The following is a 21,350-nucleotide window of genomic DNA, read 5'->3' as shown; positions in this document are numbered from 1 at the left end:
AAAATAACTCCAAGAGTGCGATGACTACTCATCCAGGATGTTACAAAAGAACCTTGAAGAACATCTAAAAATCTGCAGGCCTCATGACTCTACCATAAGAAAGACCCTGGCCAAAAACGGCATCCATGGGACAGTTCCCAGGCGAAAACGTCTCCAGTCGGCAAAGAATACAAAAGCTTGTTTCACATTTGCCACAAAAGATCTTGATGATCCTCAAGACTTTTGGAAAAATATTCTGTGGACTGACGAGTCAAAAATTGAACTGTTTGGAAGGTGTGCAGCCCATTACACATGGCATAAAAATTACACAGCATTTGATTAAAAGGACATTACGTGAAGCATGGTAGTGGTAGTGTGATGGGCTCGGGTTGCTTTCCTGCCTCAGGACCAGGACAACTTGCTGTGATTGATGGAACAATGAATTCTGCTGTGTACAAGAAAACGTTGAAGGAGAACATCCGGCCATGAGTTCGTACCCTCAAACTTAAGCGCTCACTGATCACGGAGCAGGACAGCGGTCTGAAATAAAAAAATAAATTAAAATAAAATTAAGGTTTTGGAGTGGCCAAGTCATAGTCTGGATTGAAATCCAATTAAGATTCTGTGGTGTTTGTGCAATTCATGCTAGAACACCCTCCAATATGGCAGAGTTAAAACAATTCTCCAAAGAGGAGTGGTCATTCCTTTTAACAACATTCAATCACCATTTGGGAATTGAGGAAGCTAACTGTTGTAGTTTTGTAAATGGAATTCTTTCCCATTCTTGGTTGATGTAGAAATCCAGTTGCTCATTAGTCCAGGGTCTCCATTGTCATATTTAGTGCTTTACTAATGCGTCACACATGGTGAGACAGGAAGACAGGGAAATGGCTCTGAACATCTGGCAGCCCTGTGCAGTACTTATCATATTTTCAGAAATAAATGAAAAAAAATACATAACCTACATCATCAGGACATTTAAATGGATAAACCAAAGTAATTAATTCAGTCAATACAGTTGTTTTTTTTCTACTGTTAGTATATGGTGGGAACATCATTTTGTTTCTTCATGTGCAGCAATAGACAAACGTCTTGATGCAACTGGGGTTTAAATTTGATTGAAAATCGCTATTAGAAGTCACCACAGATTGTTTGAGAAATATATGCCAGAGAGTATTATTTAAGTGCCCATTTGTGCGTGCTTATATATCTTTTCTGGACCAATATTCATTATTTAAGAGATGTCAGTGCCATGTAAGTTTAATGCTAATTTTCGTTAGCTCTCTCTATGGTGTTTCATTCATTGCAAGATAGCTTTGAGCTCGTGACTTTTGTGAACAAACACAATGACACAAACAAAGGCTGTAATGCATTTCAATATTCAGTGGGCGTAATTCTTCAATATGAGTTGAGTTTTGCAGTGAACATTAACTGAGGTGTCAAATGACTATGGAAGCATCATTCCCACTGAGTCCTTGCTACTATGTTAGCACCTTAGCAACAGGTTGTTGTGGTCAAGTGGGATCTGAATGCCCTCCGGATGCTGTTGGATAGAAGTGCTGAAACAGAGCATGGAATGGACTGCTTGTATTTAAAAAAAAAAAAAAATTCCGACATTTTAGATCCAGTCAGATCCAGTATCCAGTGTTTTTTTTCCCCCCAACTCACATCAGACCGGTTTCCAATCTAAAATATCGGATCAGGATACCTTTATATAATAGGGCGAATGTGCTAACATATTGCAGCAACAAACTAACTTGCGTCATGAGAGATCTGTAGACCCACCTTCTCCTCCAGCATCCATTTCTCCTGCTGGACCTCAGCAAGCCTCTGGAACAATTCTCCTAGCTCGTCGTCAGACAGCTCCGCGGCACGCTGACACTGAGGACTTCCTCCTCCTGACTGGTGACAGGAAGTGCCCATGAGCCATTTACACGCATGTTTCCAATGCCGCCGATCCAACAAGTTAGGCCAGTGTGATGCACCTTATTCTGACCGCTGCTCTGGCACTCCTTCATCATGTCTCGGTAGGAGAAGGACGAGACGGAGGACGAGTCTCCGGTCTGCTGAGTGCGACTGGGACTGTTGATCTCAGATAGGACGAGTTCCTCGAGGCCTGCAGGAAGAGGAACACACCACTTCCTGTTAGTTCGTAACAGTGGCTTGATTTCAATGAGCAATCTTAAATTTCTATTACTGTCAACCTGAAAATAGTAGCGGTTAGTGACCAAGAACCACCGCTCCAAAAAAAGATACACCTTCACATACATACACTGTAAAGGGAACATTAAGACTGAGAAGTTTAAAATGACATTTCTTTGATCTTCCTTACAATCATCGTTTGGTTCATCTTTGTGTACATCAGGGGATTCTGTGTCATGCCATGATGGAAGGATATTGTGGTGTTTTCATCATTAATAAGAGATTTACATACTCCTGGACCATGAAAACTTTCTTCTTAGAAGGAGGATGCCAATGTTTTATGGCACGACATGAAGACCATAAAAACGTGCAAATAGGGGCCATTTTCAGCCAATTGTTGCAGTTACATTTGACAGAAAAATTAACCGGTAGGTGACTTTGCCGAGGGTTACCCAGACTTCAATAAGCATGTCTGCCAGCACACAAAACATGACCTTGAAAGAAATGCCCTTAAATATAAAATCATGCTTCCAGGGCAATAAAATGGGCATTTAGAAAATAATGTTAAATATTTAGACAACGATTTATACCTTTGGGATGAAGGTGCACCTCTTAAAGGCAAACTCACAAGGTTTTGTTTGAAAACACACCCCTTTAAGATGATGAAACACTCTTTTTGGACAAAGACAAGCCCCTTTTATTCAGGTGCTATCAAATTACATAAAAAATGTCCTACTTCAATTATCTGATTGTCAGCTTTGTCCCATGTCCAAAAATATTCTTTAAACATTTATTTACTCCTATAGATTAGACATAGTGCTGTTTGTTTGTTTGTTTCCCCCGCTATTCACAGGGGTTACGTTCCTTATGCTCCAACAAATAACAAAAATCCCCGGATAATGGTTGCAGTATTAATATACACACACACACACACACACACACACACACATATATACATATATATATATATGATATGTACGATATTTTAGCAACCGTACCATCCACTTAAAAGTCTCTTTTTTTTTCTAAAATGGACAGTCTACCTTATGTGCACAATTGTTGTGTGATTTGTCCAATGAAGTACTCCTGAACAAACTGGTTACACTGTTAGCATGCATGCCAGCACGTGTTTTAGCTATTTTGTTTGCAGTGTTGTGATCATTTGAGCTTCAATGTGAAACTGCCTAAACTCCACAGCCAATGTGTGGGCCAATGTACAGTAAGCTTCTTCTGCTTACAGATGTGAAATTCAATCATTCCACCTGCTTCGAGCGCCATCATATGGTCGCTTACATACATGCTAAAACACGTCCTGGCATGCATGCTGACATTCTAACCAGTGTGTTCAAGTGTACATCATTGGGCAAGACACACAACAATATTTGCAAATGTTGGAACACAAAGTGCACGTAGGTGCACCACATTGTAAGGCGCTATGTCTAATGTGGCGCCACATCGATTTAGACAAGAATTCAAGACCTCTATGACTGGTAAATTAAAAAAAAAAAAAAACATTTTGGAGAGCAAAATTCACAAATATGCAGGGTCCGCAAGAGTGAACTGCAAAAGGGCAAGGGCTCACTGTACAGCAGAGGGAATCAAACCATTGTATGAAATATTTAAGAGAAGGTTCCGGAATGAGGCAGAACCTAGTGATGAGTTCACACAATGCTGCTGATCTTTTGGTATCCTTGCTTACTTAAATATACACACAACCTTCACTAACTGTATCCTCCCTTTATAGTGGCTTCAGCATGCCTGAAAATGGACCAGTTTTAGCAAATACCCTGGTGAGAAACTACGTATTTTTGGGGTAACCATAAAAAAAAAAAAAAAAAAACCTTGTGAGGGTCTCATACTCATACCCGTTCTGCTTTTGCTGTTGGTTAGAATTTCTTGAAGTCTCTCCTGTAGTTTGTCTGCTCGCTTTCTCTCCAGGTGCAACTGTCTTTTTAAGTCCTTCAACTATGGACACAAACATAAATATATAAATCTGCAAATATTTCAAGTCCTTTTTGTTGTAATGTTATTGGCTTTCATTCGTTTTTTTATCTGCTGCCACCCACGCACATCAAAGTCTGCAACCCCACCAACAACACAAAAAGGCTTTTAATACTTCACAAAAGCAAAACACTGTGGTTACATCCTATTCCTAAACCTTTTTTTTTTTTTTTCCAAAGTGCTAAGAGCCGTGAGTGATGACTAAGCGGCATAATTGGTGGATACGAATCTGCACGCTAATTCAACTTTGGAGCCGGCTTTTATCTGCAACAAAACATTACACTCATTTTTGGGGGGAAAAATAGGTTTACTCAAACGTATGAAACCTAACTATTTAAGTCGATATTGTTTAAAAAAATATTCTCACTTTCAATTTAGAGGTGACACAATGCTAAACAGTTTCCACGACGGAATAAAGAGGCCGAGTTGTGACACCGCTCAGACTGTTGAATGTCCAAGAGAATTAATAGATTTGTTGTGACATTATTTTCAACACAATAAATTAGTTAATAATGTATAAAAAGACAGGGAAAAAAACAATAGTATAGACATTTGAAATACAAATCTGTGACCATATTTGGACATACGGGGTTACAGGCCGACACACACATCCATACAACTGTGGTGTCGGCCATTAACATATAATCACTGTCCAAATAAAAGCATGTAATAATGCAAAGATTAAGTCACTTGTGACGCTATTGGCTTTCTTTCATCCATCTTATCACATATGTATGCATGCACGAAAACTCGCACACAGTCTCACACACCCACCGCTGCGCTTCCTTTCTTCTCTAAAATCCTCTGTCCATCCACTGTGTCTTTGATCTCCTGCAGAAAAAGGAGACACATTCTCTGATAAAACACTTCAGTGCTTTATTGCATTTGAACCTTCCTCTGACTAATGTAAAAGTTAAACTGTAATCTTAACTAAGTAGTTTTTTGGCATACAAGTTGTGCTGATCTTAGGTGAACTCAACTTGATGCACCTTGTAATGCTTAAATGGAGTTAATCATTCGATAAACCAGTTGGATTAATGGCATTTTTAAGGGTCTCTAAAACTTGGATAATTTATCATGGGATGGGACAAACTGTTCCTGAGAAACAGGTCACAAAATGATAAAATGACACATTGCTATTTTCCAATGTGACTATCATTGATTCTATACAATATGTTCCTAATGTTTAAAACAATTATGCGATGATACAATAATTAAGTGGTAATGTCGACCAGCAAGGATACAATCTATTGCAATACGGATATAGTGTCCATGCAGTGCACTGATGCTGACCTGTTTGAGTTTGACGATAGTGCTGTGATGTTCATCCCTCTGATTTTGGACCTCCACTAGCTGCCCGTGGACCACTTCCACCTCGGCCTGCTTGGCCTGCGATGTACAAATATGGCAACATGCTGTGAAAAAGTACTTTGCCACCCTTTGTGAGTCCTGATTTATTTGAATATTGTATCCATAGATACACACACATGTACACTGCGAAACACAACAGTCATAAACAACTATTTAACTTGGTAGAGAATCAGTATTGCAGCAGTGATTACCGTTTTGCTTTGACATGATAGTGTTTCAAGACAGCGTAGTTGCATGATAGAGAAAATGGGTTTGGGTGTGGTATTGTATATAAAATAGCTGCTTTGCTACATCATAATTTTATGGCTTTGGGTTTGGTATTGTATATAAAATAGCTACATCATAATTTGGCAAAATACAGAAGGGCCATCTGACAGTCAGATAAATAAAGATGCAGTTGAGTATTTCTGGATAGAGTCACCCAGCGAGTCACATTACCTGTAGATTCAGTGTGTGTTGCTCATGGAGAGTTTTGACGGCTTCCTGATGTTCCAAAGTCAACTTGTCTGTGTTTTCCTGATCACAAGTACAGACACACGCAGCATAAATAAATACAGCAAACCGCAGATAATTATGGGGATAAGTTACCAACCCATTTGAAATAGGTGAAAACCTGTGACATAGAGACTGTATAGAACATTTTATTTGAGTGTTTGTATGCTTTAAGCATATATAAAGTTAAGATACAATTAAATATTTACAACACTTTTTAAAAGCATGATTAACGTGTTTTACATTTAAAAAAACATTGCAAATATAAAATGAATATAAAATAGCGCAAGTATTGTATTGCCTGTGTGTATGTGCATTTACGAGGCAGGACTGAATGAGGTCGCGTGTAACGTCAGTGAGTCGGTGTATGTGGGTGTGAGTTGTGGTTGACAGCAGCTCCTTATTGAGTGTGCAAATTGTTTTGTGTTGTGCTCTCCAAGCTAAAAAGGCTGAAAAGTGCATTGCTCCTTTCCCACATGCAAGGGCGTTAGTGTGCGTAAGTACAGTATACTGTAAAAACTCAAAACACAAAGAGGTACATAATTTATGTTCAAGATTCACAACAGAACAGAAGGGGCCTATGTACTTGAGCCATACCTGATTTTCAGTGTCACTCGTTTCCTTGTACCCACCTCAGCCTCATTGAGACGTCGTTCAAACCATGCTTTGGTTTCTTCCATGGACTGCAGCTGACGATGAAGTTCTTGCACTTTGGTCTGAAGACTCTCAAGCTCCTTGCTACGAGCCTGAAAAACAAAGTGTTTCATGATCTTGGAATCAAATCCTCTTCTTCATGATTTTATTCACCTTCTCATCTCGGAGCTGCTGCCGAATGTCCTCCTCAGAGCGAGTTTTCTCCTCGTGAAGACCTCGTAGTTCCTTCTCATAGCGAGCCCTCACACCAAGGACCTGCAGGATGCAACATTAGGAGAGAGAGGGGGGAAAATAAGCTTTAACTTTATTTTCTTGAAAGGTATGCAAGAGGAGAAAAGAGCACTGCCAAAGTTATAGGTGTACTATATTAAAAAAAGTTGATGGGACGCAACAACAATACTGGTCCTACTCACTTCCTTCTCGTGCTGCAGTCTGAGGTCCGACAGTGCCTCCTTTTGGTTGGACTTCTCCTGGTTTAGCTGAATGGCCATGTCATCCAACATGGCCTTCCTCTTCTCTGCTGTCTGCACACATAAAACATACATCCTATATATGCAGGTGTTGAGAAGGTGACCAAATTGTTGCTTCATTTTGTGGGATTAAAAATTAAATTTTGTCTCATTTGCACGAGTGCATTTTTAATGGTTGAAATATCCCAACAGTATATTGACGCTGGCCTTTTTTCACTCACATTATCAATGCTGCTACATTTTTCATAGGAATAAAACCAAAAGTACTTTCCTCGTCTCACATCACATATGATCTTTGATGATCTGTGCGTGCGTGTGTGTTGGGGTGGGGAGGCTGCACCGCTAACTGCAAAGACTGCCTGCTTAATTTTTTCGTTTTCATTTTACTCATTATAAACACTTCATGTGCAAGGGTCTTAATAACTGAATAAAACCAAAAGTAGTTTCCCCCGTCTAACATCACATATGATCGTTGATCGTCTGTGTTGTGGGGAATTGCACCACTAACTGCAAAGATGGCCTGCTTAATTTGGCCGTCGCTTTCATTTCGCTCATTATTAAAAACGTCATACGCAAGGGTTTTAATAACTTTGTTACAAAGCAAGCGAAGCTAACAAATCTAGCTATGTGTTGGTCTACACTTTGTTTAAAGCCTACACATAGTAAGCTACTGTATGTGCAAAGTTAAAAAGACAAAATTCTTTTAAAAAGGATCAACTAAGAAAATAAACACTTGTTAAAATAAAGTGTAATAATTTCACGAGTATTAAATTTGGGAATATGATTTTAAATGTGTATATTGCTTTGTTATGCTATTAAATAATTAGAAAAAATAATGTGACTAACCGTTAACAATACTTCTATATAGCGGTGTTTAAGGTTGGTCATCGAGAACCGATTGGAACCGCGACTAACGTCTCAGTTCATCCAGAATCGTTCATGTTGGAAAATTTCCGTGCCCAGTTTCAATTCCTACACATAAAAAAAAAACAACAAAGACGTGGCGAAAACTGATAAGTATGAACGCGCATGAAGACATGCTTGTGCCCAGCGGCAAACAAGTGTGACTACCATTTATTCAAATTAATGACCAGTCGCTTCAGTGTAACACTTGGAATAAGATTAGATTGTTAAAAGGAGGGATCTGAAGTACTCCGAGGCCTACAGTACACAGCACTTCAGCGAAGTAAACTCTAAGGTAATTGTGTGAGACAAACAATGAAATACGTGTATGCTTCAAAATAAAACACTACAAGCTGAAAACAGTAAGTCAAGTTCAAACTTGGGCACATATAAAACAATAGTTATGATGAAACAGTCCCAAATTACCTATTTTAACAAAATTTAGGTTTTAGCTGAAACATAAATTCATGAATTTGAGTCAATTGGGTTAGTTCATAGGTTTGATACGTTGTTATAGAGAACCCAGAGTAAAAGGGTAATTTTAGTCTATACTGCGCGTTGCTGAGAAAATGGATATTCATGTTTGGACACACTTTATTTAAACCAAGTAAACTTTTTGGACCCAGTAAACAACTCGAAACCGAGAATCATTTAGAACCAGAATCTGAACCCGAAGTGCTCAAATTCAACAGATGCCCAACCCTCTTAGACAATCATTTTTAAATGAATACTTGAACCCAGAACTTTACATACACTGCTAAAACACACTTAATTTTTTGTCTCACAGTGTGAAGTCAAATCAGACTAAACTTCTCCTTTTTCAGGTCAGTAAAGAGTACTAAAATTATTTTATTTTGTTAAATCATACAATATTGAGAGTATTTCGTGGAGAGGATAAGCGTCTTGGAAAATGGATGGATGGAATTTAATTTTCTTTGAGGTAAAAAATTTACATAACACAACCGTATTGAAAGAACATGGGGAAGCCATCCATGTGTTGACCAACTTTCTCAGTGCAAAAGTTAGTGCGTATAGACCAGTGGGATGCATATTATCTGGTGTGTGTGTGTGTGTGTGTTTGTGTATACCTTCTTGCTCTCTTCAAACTCCCTCAGGAGCTTCTCCTTCTCTTGTCCTTCTTCTGTTAACTGCTCCAACAACTTCCTGTTGGCAAAACTGGACTCCTGAAGAAAGGGCAGTTAACGACATAAGGAAGGACACAGCCTGTATTAATGCATTAATACGTTTTCTGAGCCGCTTATCCTCACAAGAGTTGCAGGAGTGCTGGCGTTAATCCCATCTATCTCCGGGTAGGAGGCGGGTATATCCTGAGCTGGTCGCCAGCCAATCACAAGGCACATAAAAACAAACACACACTTGCATTCACCTTCACACCTACAGGCAAGTTAGTCTTCAGTTAACCTACCATGAATGTTTTTGGGATGTTGAAAGAAACCAGAGTGCCCTAAGAAAACCCACACAGGCACGGAGAGAACACTCCACACAGGTAGGGCCGGGATTTGTTTTCATGATTTTATTGGGTGCAGATGGACTGTTTCTTTTGTGAAACCCCTAGGCCAGAGCTAACAATTTGTCCAAGAGATAATCAGTGAGGAGTTATCCAACATGAATCAATGTGACAAGATTTTGAGGTGTAGGTCAAAACTGGGTGGCACGGTGGATGACTGGGTAGCGCATCCACCTCACAGTTCTGAGAAGCCACGTTCAAATCCGGCCACGCCTGAGTGGAGTTTGCATGTTCTCCCTGCGCCTGCGTGGGTTTTCTCTGGGATCTCCGGTTTCCTCAAACATTCGAGTACATGGATCCAGGCCTGGCTCTAAAGGCAGGTCCAGGTGGGTTAGGGAGCTGTGCTTTGTCTGGTCCCTCACCAACAACCTTTTTGCCGTGAGTGATTCTACCAAGGGCGTGAAGGCCCTGACAACTCGTTGGATCACTGGGACAACACACCCCTTCACTACGATAAGGCGACAGTTCAAGGAGGGGTGATATATAGTGGCATAAAGGGTGGATGATTGATTAAAGCATCTGCCTCACAGTTCTGAGGGCCGGGGTTAAAATCCTGGCCCCACCTGTGTGGTATTTGCATGTTCTCCCCATGCCTGAGTGGGTGTTCTCCGAGTACTACGGTTTCCCCAAACATCGCAAAAACATGCATAGTACGTTGATTGAACACTAAATTGCCTGTAGGTATGAATGTGAGTGCGAATGGTTGTTTGTTTATCTGTTCCCTGCGATTGGCTAGCAACCAGTTCAGGATGTACCCCACCTCTTGCCCGAACATGGCTGGGATAGGCTCTGTGACCTTTGTGAGGATAAGTGGCTCAGAAAATGGACACACAAGCAATATTAGATGACTAAAGATAAACGTAATGAGCAGAATGTAGAAAGATTTTTACTTAATAGAAATACGTTAAAGTAAAAATATGTTAGATTAAAACTGTTCTGACAAGTATAATTTATTCCAAAAAGAAAGTAAACGTAACGGAGTTAATGTAGTGCATTACCACACACCTCTTTACATTACTGAGCTCAATGATAAACGTTGTTTGGAGGAAAAAAAATATATAATTGACAAAGGTCACCATGCCCACCTGCAGCTGCGAGTCCAGGTCGTCCCTCTGGGCCAAAAGCTTTTCCTGCTCCGCCCGACAATGATGCAGTTCGGCCGCCTGCGCCTCCTGCTGCTCGCGCAGCATATTGACTTCCTGCATCTTACTCGCCTGAATCTGCAATCATCGAATAAACCTGAGAACACGCTCATCTGCACTTGAAAACGTCATATGACCTCCAGAAGATATTTGAACTTTTCAGACAGGGAGCATGAGAAGAACTTTAAGAAACAAAAGTGAGAGGACAAAACATTAAGCTGCAAAATAAGCAAAGCACCAGCGAGGTATCACTCATCATCTTCTCGCGCTGGGTGATACACCCTAAAAATAAAATCTCAGAAAAGCACAAATACTGAGGGCTTACTCTATTTATGAAAGAAAAGAAAATCTTAACCCATACATTCAGATTACATAATTCACCCAGCCCCCTACCTTTATCAAAAGTGTACTTCTTTGCATGTTCTTCTTGTTGATTACCTGTTCTAAAGCAGCTAGGTTAGTTCTCAGAGCATTGTTCTCCTGCAAGATGTTGTCCACTTGCTCCTGACTGACTGCACTCGCTACCTGCAGTTGCAAATCACAGGCAGAGGCAGAGGCAGCATAGAGGCAAAAGCGAAAGATGAGAAGGGAAAAGATGCCAGTAAAGAGAACCAAGAAAAACAAGAGAACATCCAATGTGGTAGAAAGAGGAGGACACAATAAGTGCTGTGGCACGGGTGGATTTGCCTTGAAATTAAACCTGTAATTCAAACTTTTAATTGTCCAGATGTGCACTTGGAAGAATCCTTGGTCAGGGGGGGAACACTTGGTCAGGGAATGAAGTTGAACAAAACTAACTAACCTGATCTTTGAGAGTGTTCACAGCCAGCTGGTGTTCTTTGTCACTGCTTTCAAGCTTCTCTCTCAGCTCCATCGTGACCTAACACAGAAGAAAAACATCCACTAATCTTCACTCCCCAGAGATTACCATCGTGACCATGTGGACGGCCAAATGTTGCCCTCTTACCTGATTGGCTGCAGTTAAATCCAACTGTAATTTCTGGATTCGTGTGTTCATCAACTTGAGCTCTTCCTCTTTCCTCTGATTGATCTCCTCAATCTTTGTCCTGAAGACAAATTTGGCACAAGCTCACAGTCGATGTTTCCCAGACTCATCACGGTGGGAAGCCATGACAATGACGTGTTACACTGACCTGCTGTCATTGTACAGAATCTCCTTCTCTGCGTGAAGATGTTGGAAACTGCAGTAGGGAACGAGAACATTTTTAAACAATGACCGCTGCAAAAATAGTTGAAAACTTGGAAAAAAAAAAAAAAAACTTTTGTGATTGATGATGTGTCAGATGCACGTGCCGCATACACAGATGCACACACTAATTGACAAGTGTAACTCACCAGCTCTGTGATTTAAGTGCTGCCCCAAGAGGGGAAAATGCAATCCATGGAGGTGCACACCAAGGTTGTTATCGTGATCAAAAATTAATGAAATAAATAAACTAAAATTTAAAAAAGATTCCCATTTTTCCTCATTCATGTACACAGAGCACCCCATATAGATGGAGGAAAATGGAGGAATTTTTTTTTTTTTTTCAAGATTTATTAAAAAAAAAACTGAAACAACATGGATAAGTATTCAGACCCATTGCTGTGACACTAACTCTATAGCACTCATTTGTTTAACGGATATGCTGTCTAATTTTTCTGATCATCCTTGAGATGGAGTCCAGTTGAGACAAAAGATGGAACTTTTTGGCCTTAATTCTAAGCGGTTTGTGTGGAGAAAACCACACATCACCTGCCTTAAATAGTCCCAAAAGTGAAGATTGGTGATGGTATAATCATGCTGTGGGGATGGTTTTCTAGCTGCAGGGACACGATGACTGATTCCAATTGAAGGAAAGATAAATTCAGCCGAGTACAGGGATAACATATTTCAGAAAATGTCTGCAAAATAACAGAGTGAAACATTTAGGGGGTCTGAATACTTTCCGTACCCACCGTCATCTAACTTTACCAGCAGTATTATTATGCACAACACTTATTGCACTACAACCTCTATGGACTATCACACAGTACCTGTTTATAAGTTGTGGATGGATGTTTATCTGTTAGTAAGTGAATGGAATTTTTTTTTAACAAATACTTTTTTGTTTAGTTTTTATTTCACAATACTGATGGCATCGATAAATGCCCAGTGACTGACTGGTGACCAGTCCATGGTATAGTCTCCCTTTCACCTGAAGTTAGCTGGCACTGGCACTCCCACAACTCTTGTGAGGCTAAGCGGGTTTGAAAATGGATGGATGGAATGATGGCTGGATGGATGATTGTTGATCTTTATTTTATCTCATACTTGACAAATATCCCATATTTAAAAAAAAACAAAAACCTACAGCAATACTGAAACTATTAAAAATTTAACCATAGCATTTTGGGAAAGAAAACATAGATAAAGCTGCTCTAAAATGGACTTAAAACTGAATCTGAAAAAGAGTCAAAGCAAGATGAAAGTGAATTATAATAGAAATTATAAAACTATTACAATCATGGTTCGCTCTCACTCTCTTTTTAAGGTCTCGGACTCAACAAATATCCGCCCGTAGCCACACTCTCAGTAGCGAATGTCTTATTCGGCATTAATCAGCATTTGGGGCGGGCTGAGCTCTGGCTTATTTGCACAAGACATTTGTCTCTGAACATGCACATTTCAGATACTGTCGAGATGCTTGGGGTTAAGTGTTAAATGGGGGAAAAATGCCAAATGTCTCTTATTAAAAATAGATCAACAAATGATGGACATCTCACCTCTCCTGTTTCTTCTTTAACTTGTCAGACAGCTAAAAGACAAACGTTGCATCATTCCAGGATCACTCTTGCAATTCGTAAAGCATGGCTAGCATTTGGGACGTTTACCTTTGACAATTCCTCTTGCAGTTTGGAGAGTTCGGCCTGTTTGGTCACCTGCAAGTTGATTGGCAAAAGGCTTGAATTCACATTATGACAACAGTCACCGTATAAAGTTCATGAACAAGCTCACTGTGAAAAGATGATGATTTTTGTTTTGACAGGTAAAACACAGGTGTGTCAGAGTGAAAGCTGATTACGGTGGGAGAGGGAAAACACAAAAGCATGTGAATCCTTTTAAATTTCTTACATTTCTGCAGGAATTGGTCACAACATCTAAATCTCAAGAAAAATCAGGCTGCTTACTATCATATTTTTATTGTAAATAAAATGTAAATATTCAAAGGACAGGTAGGAAAAAGTAAGGATTGTATTTAATAACTGCTTTACCTCCCTTTGGAAGGAATAACATCGACCAAACATCTCCTGACGTGTTAGATCAGGGGTGCGCAACAATCAGGATGAATTTTGGATGATTGCCATTATCATGCACACCTATGTATAATACACACCCCCAAGGTTGACCTCAAAATTCTGGAAAACCTTTTTAACCATGTCTTATGCGTTTTTACAATGCACGACTTTGCTTATACCCGTAGGATCAAAACAAAATGTGTATCTTGTTAGTTTTTTTCAGAGAATTATTCTGAAATTAAGCACTTTATTTGAACACATAGTACTCTTTATTTACTTGCTCTTATTTTGAAATTCATAGCCATGCATTTATTTAATTAGCCAGGCAGAATTTGTAAGAAGGGTACAACTCTTTAAAGAAAACATGAAGGGACAGGCGAAAGTTGATTTTAATGGGATTCAAATTAAACTCTCAAACATTTTAGAAAAGCATTATCATTGAACAAAACATAACCGTAAATAACTTAAGGTTGTTGTTGTGTCATCAATTGGATTTTAAAAAGCAATATGTCACACATTCATCCATCGATTTTCTGAGCCGCTTAGCCACACAATGGTCGCAGGAGTGCCGGAGCCTATCCCAGCTGTCATCGAGCAGGAGGCAGGGTACACCCTGACTCGGTTGACAGCCAATTGCAGGGCACATGGAGACAGACAACAGTCGCACTCACAATCACACCGAGGAGTAATTTAGTGACCAATTAATGTTGCATGTTTTGGGAATTTGGGAGGAAACCCACGCAAGCACGGTTAGAACATGCAAATTCCACACAGGCGGACCGGGATTTGGGCGGGTGCAACCTTTTTGAGGATAAGCAGTTCAGAAAATGGATGCCTGGATAAAACACTTGTATTTATAGTCTTTAAAATGCAACTTTATTTGCCTCTGATATTTTGGGGATTTATTGAACAGTATATTGTATAAAGATGCTTACGGCCAGGCTACCCTGAGAACACACAATCTCGTCAGATCTGGGAAGCTAAGCGGGTTTGGCCCTTGTTAGTACTTGGATGGGAGACTGCCTGGGAATACGAGATGCTGTAAGCTTCTCTCCCAGGCTAAAATGCAGAGGGGTTCCGTCAGGAAGGGGATCCGGTGTAAAACTGCCAAACAATTATGAGGTCATCTGAGATGACACGCTGCGGCGACCCCTAACGGGACAAACCGAAAGGAAAATAAGAGATTGCATAAAGTTGTTTCTATGTGCTGTGCAATTGGCTGGCAAGCAAGTCAGGGTGTACCCCACCTCCTGCCCAAAGATAGCTGGGATAGGCCCCAGCACTCCTGCAAGTCTTGTGAGGATAAGCAGCTCAGAAATAAGATGCATAGAGCGAGAGTGTGACGAATGAATGTTAAGTATATGTCAAGTGTGAGTGACAGCGCAACAAGTGTGCGTGTATGTGTGTGTGTGACAGGTGTCAGATGAGTGTGTGTGTGTGTGCTTGCGCACACACCTCCAGGTGGCGTAGTTGCTCCCTCAGCAGCCTCTTCTCCTCATGCTGGGTGTTCAGGGCGACCTCCAGCTCTGCTCCAAAGCAGTGAGTTATTGGACACAGAGCAGCCGACCAGCCTAGCTCTGAGTGCTTAGCTACAATCTCCTCTACGCTCTTCTCTGACAGGCCTAAAGGGGGCGCCGCACACAGCAGGGGCAGTCTGCCAATTAGTGTGTTAAACACACAATACAGTATTTACACCGCCGGTTGTAAAAATTGGGATCGGCCCAAATGCATAGTACTTATGTCTGCCTTATGAACGCTCCAGTTGTGGTAGTGACAGTGCTCTGCGACTGTTGCGGTAGTGTTCTGGCAGTATTATGGTAATGCAAAATAATCCTAACTTGTTGTGAGTAATATTAAGGGTAGTATTACAATAATAATGCAACATAATTGTGGCACGTCAGTCTAAAATCATGCAGCCACTGCTGATGAGTCTAGTGGCTGATTTGAATAAATCTACATGATCTGTCCACTGTACACTCTATTAGCATGTACCAACCATGGAGTGTAATCAAACAATACAAATGTTCTCACCATGTAATTTTGTTTGTTTCAGCTGGGCTTCACTCTGCAAAAAGGAAGTGGAAAAAAAAAAAAGTCAGCTTCCACGTTAACCTGAGACCAAGTTGACTGGACACAGTCAATCACCTGCTGGCAATTGTCATGAGCCACCTCCGCTGCGGGTTCCTCCCCTTTTCCACTGACATCACACACACCATTGGCACCAGCTGACCGGTCCGTCTGTGAGGTAGCATTTTGGTCGCCCTGAGAAAGTGCGGTCGTCGGCTGCTCAGTGCGACAGTGCTCCTGCAGTGCTGCAGGGGAACAACCAGGGACGTCAGCAGGTTTTATGGATGGGAGGGCGTAGCCCCAAGAAATGCACAGCAAGTGAGCAAATATACCATGGGAGCATAAAACGTCACAAACATCCAACAAAGATTGCAAAATTATTTTTAATTTTAAAAACAGATTTTTTCTAAATACCGGGTAAATGTTTTAAGATATACAGTGAAGAAAATAAGTATTTGAACACCCTGCGATATTGCAAGTTCTCCCACTTAAAAATCATGGAGGGGTTTGAAATTTTCATCGTAGGTGCATGTCCATTGTGAGAGAGATAATCTACAAAGAAAATTCCAGAAATCACAATGTATGATTTTTTTTAACGATTTATTTGTGTGATACAGCTGCAAATAAGTATTTGAACACCTGTCTATCAGCTAGAATTCTGACCTTCAAAGACCTGTTAGTCCGCCTTTAAAAGTCCACCTCCACTCCATCTGTGATCCTGAATCAGATGCACCTGTGTGAGGTCGTTAGTTGCAGAAATACACCTGTCCACCCCATACAATCAGAAACACTCAAGCTTGTAACATGGCCAAGACCAAAGAGCTGTCCAAAGACACCAGAGACACGGCTGGAGAGGGCTACGGAGAAATTGCCAAGCAATCATTAGAAAATGTAATAAGCTAATCATGACGGTCAATCTCAGTCAGAGTGGAGCCCCATGCAAGATATCACCTCATGTGGTCTCAATGATCCTTAGAAAGATGAGGAATCAGCCCAGGACTACACAACAGGACCTGGTCAATGACCTGAAAAGAGCTGGGACAACCGTTTCCAAGGGGACTGTTGGTAATACACTAAGACGCCATACTTTGAAATCACGCATGGCACGGAAGGTTCCCCTGCTTAAACCAGCACATGTCAATGCTTGTCTTAAGTTTGCCAATGATCATTTGGATGATACAAACGAGTCCAGGGAGAAAGATTTGTGGTCAGATGAGACCAAAATGGAACTTTTGGCCATAATTCCACTAACCGTGTTTGGAGGAAGACGAATGATGAGTCCCATCCCAAGAACACCATCCCTACTGTGAAGCACAGGGGTGGTAGCATCATGGTTTGGGGTGTTTTTCTGCACGTGGGACAGGACGACTCCACTGTATTAAGGTGAGGGTGACCGCGGCCATGTATTGTGAGATTTTGGGGAACAACCTCTTTCCCTCAGCCAGAGCATTGAAGATGGGTCGTGGCTGGGTCTTTCAACATGACAATGACCCAAAGCACACAGCCAAGAAAACCAAGGGGTGGCTCCGTAAGAAGCATATCAAGGTTCTGGTGTTGTCTAGCCAGTCTCCAGACCTAAACCAAATAGAAAATCTTTGGAGGGAGCTGGAAATCTGTGTTTCTCAGCGACCGTCCAAAAACCTGTCTAATCTAGAGAAGATCTGTGTGGAGGAGTGGTCCAAAATCCCCCCTGCAGTGTGTGCAAACCATGTGAACCACGACAGGAAACGTTTGACCTCTGTAATTGCAAACAAAGGCTACTGTACCAAATATTAACATTGGTTTTCTCAGGTGTTGAAATACTTATTTCAGATTATCTCTCTCACAGTGGACATCTACCTACGATGAAAATTTCAGACCCCTCCATGATTTCTAAGTGGGAGAACTTGCAGGATGTTCAAATATTTATTTTCTTCACTGTATCTACATTTAAAAATCAATGCCAAAAGCTTGTATTGTAAATTAATTTACAAAAGATGAAAATACATTTTTGCTATAATTATAGTTTTGAAAATGTAAAATTTTTAGTTGCTTCACCTTGTTGTTGTTTACTATCACAACCTTGTTTGACACAGGACAACTTCAACTCATATCTTCTCAAGGCAGATTTGTATTTGTATACAAGACACAGACTTAACTCATCAGGTATGAAGAGAGGAACCTTGCCGTCTGTCTGTAAAGATACAGTAACTCAACAAACTAACCTCGCACTTTCTTCAGCAGTGTGGCGTTCTCAGCCTGGAGGCGCAGAAGCTCTTCATCAGCAGGACTGGGGGCGGCGTCGGGGCTCACCTGGGAAGCTGCCGAGCCTCCCTCTTCCTTGAGGTGCTGGTTTTCCTGCTCCAGCTGCTCGATTTGCATGCACAACTGAAAGCAACCAGAAGACAAGCGGAGTGAAAAATCTCGCGCCGTTGAAGTTCGTTCATCTGTGACCAACGCTGGCGGTACCTTGGAGAGCTCAGCCATGAGTGTGCTGTTCTGAAGTCGAAAGTCTTCTTCCTGACTGTGAAGTTTCCCCTGTAGCATCTCATTCTCGCTCAGCAGCGCTTCTACTTCCTGCAGACGGGTTACTTTGACTTCAGGCGTACCTAATTAATTGGCCAGTGAGAGTGGTACTCTTGTGGTAGTGTTGTGCTACTGTTCTAGTGAGCTACTGTTTTGTTATGCTAATCTTCTGGAACCCTGTGATGTGTTACGGTTCCAATTGACCCCTCCGTAGAAATTGCATCATCCGCGTCGCTGACCAATCAGAGGCCAGAGATCTGCATAAACCAAAGCCCGTTTTTGCTCCCGCCATTTTCTCAGACAACATTGCATGGTCCAGTATAGGTTTAGTTAGCGTTTTATCACGTATTTGGGTTATTTAACAAAAAATATGGTTAAGAGGTGGAGTCACGGACTTTGTAATAGTGACGACAGGTATCCTGAAAGGCTAGTTGGTGGAGTTCGATTCGTACCCTTTCCAAAACCGAAGACCCAGTACGAAAAATGCCTTCGATGGATCAAACTTTGTGGAAGATCGTATGATCAACTGAATCCATCTAATATCAACCGGAACAGATATGTTTGGACGAAGGTAAGCCCTATTTTTGATTTTCAATACATGTCTCATATAAATGAATTAGCAGTTCTTCGCTTGCATAACATAGCTACGTGTGAATGATTGTCACACTTGATCTGTGTTGAGCGATATTTTGCGATGATGTGACTGCACAAACGTGTCCCATTGTTCGCGGCTAATTAGCTAAGCTAAACCGGACTAGCAGTCCTAAAAGCCTTCGACGTGCACTGAGACACCAATACTGAAGGAAGGATGTTTGAGGACACTAAAGTAATGATTGTCGTACTCGGTCGGGACTTACGTAGGTTCGGCACTAATTCAAGAATAATTATTGAGGGGAGCGCGTGACGTTACACAAAGAAAACGAGAGAAAGAACTCGGAAATCAAGCCTCGCCTTCTTTTCCTTCATACGGTGGTTCACAAACGGCTATACAGATACATATACAGATTCTGCACACAAGTGTGATATGTAACACGAAAATGGGAAACTGTCAATGACGAATTCGTCTTTGGGTTATAATATATTATATTATCTGGCTTCTCGGTCTTCCTCTGACTCTGGAAAGATCTCGCGCTAATATCAATGGTTTCTCCGTCGATATGCATGTAAATACCATTGAAATACCCCTCGCTGAAATACTTGAAGCCCTGCTGTCTGCTTTTCAATGATTTTTTACTATTCGCTAAGAATGCGAGTGAGAAATCAGCTGGTAAATCGGACAATTTCGCTCTGGTCTTTTCTTCCTGCGCCGCCATTTTTGCTAATTGTTTGTCTGAGGATAACACACGTGGGGTGACGTAACTTCAGGAGGCGTGGTTAAATGCCCTGTACGGAGGGGTCAATTGTGCTGTGCCTCTGTTCTACAGTGCCACAATTCTGTGGTGTTTCTGCTGTGACAGTGTAGTGTTACTGTTGTCGTAATGTTTTGTTATGTGCTACTGTTATGAGATCCTGTTAGTACTGTTGTAAGATTGTGTTAGTGTTGGACTACGGTTGTACTTGTGTTGTGCTACTGTTGCAAAAATGTTGTTTGGTACCAAAGTAGCTTTGTGCTACTTTTATAGCAGTGCTGTGGTTCTTCTGTGCTATTCTTGTGCTACTTTGCTATACTAGTATTGCTGCTGCTATTAGTATGGTTGTGCTACTATTGCAACACTATGGAAGTGTTGTGTTACTGTCGTGACTACCTTTTACGGGCTTCCTGCTGTTGTTGTGCAACTCCTGCATATTTGCATTTGCAAATTCACCTACTTGTGGATTTTTAGGGGAATGTATCCTTCATCACTTGCAGAAACTCAATTTGCTTGTTTGTGGTCGGGCCAAAGTTATATCTAACAAGGAAAGTGTGCAGCTTCTTGTAAAAAATGAAGCGTTTTGTGGGGGGAGAATCAACAGAGTATATGCGCAAATTACATTTGGTAAACAAGGGTACGGAAATAGCACTTCCACCTCCCTTTGGAATGAGGAAGGGAACGGTTTCAAAGCACCCATATCAAATTTTAAACGTTTACAAGGTCGTTTTTTAAACACAATGTCACCACAGCGCCATCAAAGATCAGAATAGACAGTGTTTGGTATTCTTTCGTGTTTACACGTATGATATATTTGTAGCATATAGCGGATTACTCAAAAAGCAGGGTTTCATCCCGGTATTCTCATGTCATGAGAGGGCTCAACCACTAGAGGGGGCGGGGGACTCGTGACCATGGTAACAAGCAAAAGCGCCCCACTCACCTGTGCTCTTTTGCTCTTATTCAGAGCCTGAGGGCAGAAAAGTAGCAAACAAGAAACAACATTGATTATCATAGTACAATAATAATAATAACAACAACAATAATAATAAAAATAATAAAAACATTTTTTACCTTCTGTGCTTTGACAAAATCTCTTTCCAGCACCACATTTTTCTGTCGCAGGGCGCTCAGCTCTGATAGACAACGAATGATTGTCATTATCATGTGATATAAAGATGCTCGTGAGGGAGCACCGGACAGAGACAAGTTTTGTTTTACCAGCGGAGTTCTTCCTCAGCTCATCAGACAGCTGATAGTTGTGTGTCCTCAACTCCAGCAGTTGAGCCTGATGATGACACACGCGCACGCGCATGTCATGCCGAGTCATGTGATCATCATCGAGCTACTTTATAATGCTCCGGTACCTTTTTCAATACATAACCTGCAATCTGAGCACTTCCGTGGATCAGTGGCATGACATGGTACTTATTGTATATACTAAGCAGTTTGTTTGTGCTTGTGCAGC

At 41.0% G+C, this 21,350-nt stretch overlaps 1 protein-coding gene and 1 pseudogene across 7 annotated transcripts in view; one reads left to right on the top strand and one right to left on the bottom strand.

Moving 5' to 3' along the window:
* The window catches only part of gripap1 (GRIP1 associated protein 1), a 39,949-nt gene that overhangs the window by 16,508 nt on the left and 2,091 nt on the right, over positions 1-21,350 (bottom strand). For 5 of the 7 annotated variants that reach the window (XR_009797584.1, XM_061838171.1, XM_061838170.1 and 2 more), the window contains exons 3-27: positions 21,104-21,170; positions 20,957-21,018; positions 20,826-20,852; positions 18,477-18,584; positions 18,233-18,395; positions 16,107-16,273; positions 15,993-16,026; positions 15,417-15,583; positions 13,557-13,604; positions 13,449-13,480; positions 11,837-11,884; positions 11,650-11,749; positions 11,485-11,562; positions 11,121-11,207; positions 10,626-10,760; positions 9,101-9,196; positions 7,053-7,163; positions 6,793-6,894; positions 6,618-6,731; positions 5,932-6,009; positions 5,416-5,511; positions 4,897-4,953; positions 3,987-4,086; positions 1,965-2,095; positions 1,765-1,881 (exon numbers count right to left, since the gene is read on the bottom strand). Coding sequence is in view for 6 of the 7 variants with exons in the window: in XM_061838171.1 (XP_061694155.1) it covers positions 1,765-1,881; positions 1,965-2,095; positions 3,987-4,086; positions 4,897-4,953; positions 5,416-5,511; positions 5,932-6,009; positions 6,618-6,731; positions 6,793-6,894; positions 7,053-7,163; positions 9,101-9,196; positions 10,626-10,760; positions 11,121-11,207; positions 11,485-11,562; positions 11,650-11,749; positions 11,837-11,884; positions 13,449-13,480; positions 13,557-13,604; positions 15,417-15,583; positions 15,993-16,026; positions 16,107-16,273; positions 18,233-18,395; positions 18,477-18,584; positions 20,826-20,852; positions 20,957-21,018; positions 21,104-21,170 (2,325 nt within the window). In the remaining variant the exon portion in view is untranslated. The remainder of the gene's footprint in view (positions 1-1,764; positions 1,882-1,964; positions 2,096-3,986; positions 4,087-4,896; positions 4,954-5,415; positions 5,512-5,931; positions 6,010-6,617; positions 6,732-6,792; positions 6,895-7,052; positions 7,164-9,100; positions 9,197-10,625; positions 10,761-11,120; positions 11,208-11,484; positions 11,563-11,649; positions 11,750-11,836; positions 11,885-13,448; positions 13,481-13,556; positions 13,605-15,416; positions 15,584-15,992; positions 16,027-16,106; positions 16,274-18,232; positions 18,396-18,476; positions 18,585-20,825; positions 20,853-20,956; positions 21,019-21,103; positions 21,171-21,350) is intronic. The other 2 variants (XM_061838194.1, XM_061838186.1) reach the window with 2 other exon arrangements.
* On the top strand, positions 14,891-15,009 carry LOC133497397 (5S ribosomal RNA; annotated as a pseudogene).

The sequence above is a fragment of the Syngnathoides biaculeatus genome, chromosome 2, assembly GCF_019802595.1.
Source record: "Syngnathoides biaculeatus isolate LvHL_M chromosome 2, ASM1980259v1, whole genome shotgun sequence".
Classification (NCBI taxonomy): domain Eukaryota; kingdom Metazoa; phylum Chordata; class Actinopteri; order Syngnathiformes; family Syngnathidae; genus Syngnathoides; species Syngnathoides biaculeatus.
Note: the sequence above shows the minus strand (reverse complement) of the source record. Positions and strands in the feature narration are given on the sequence as shown.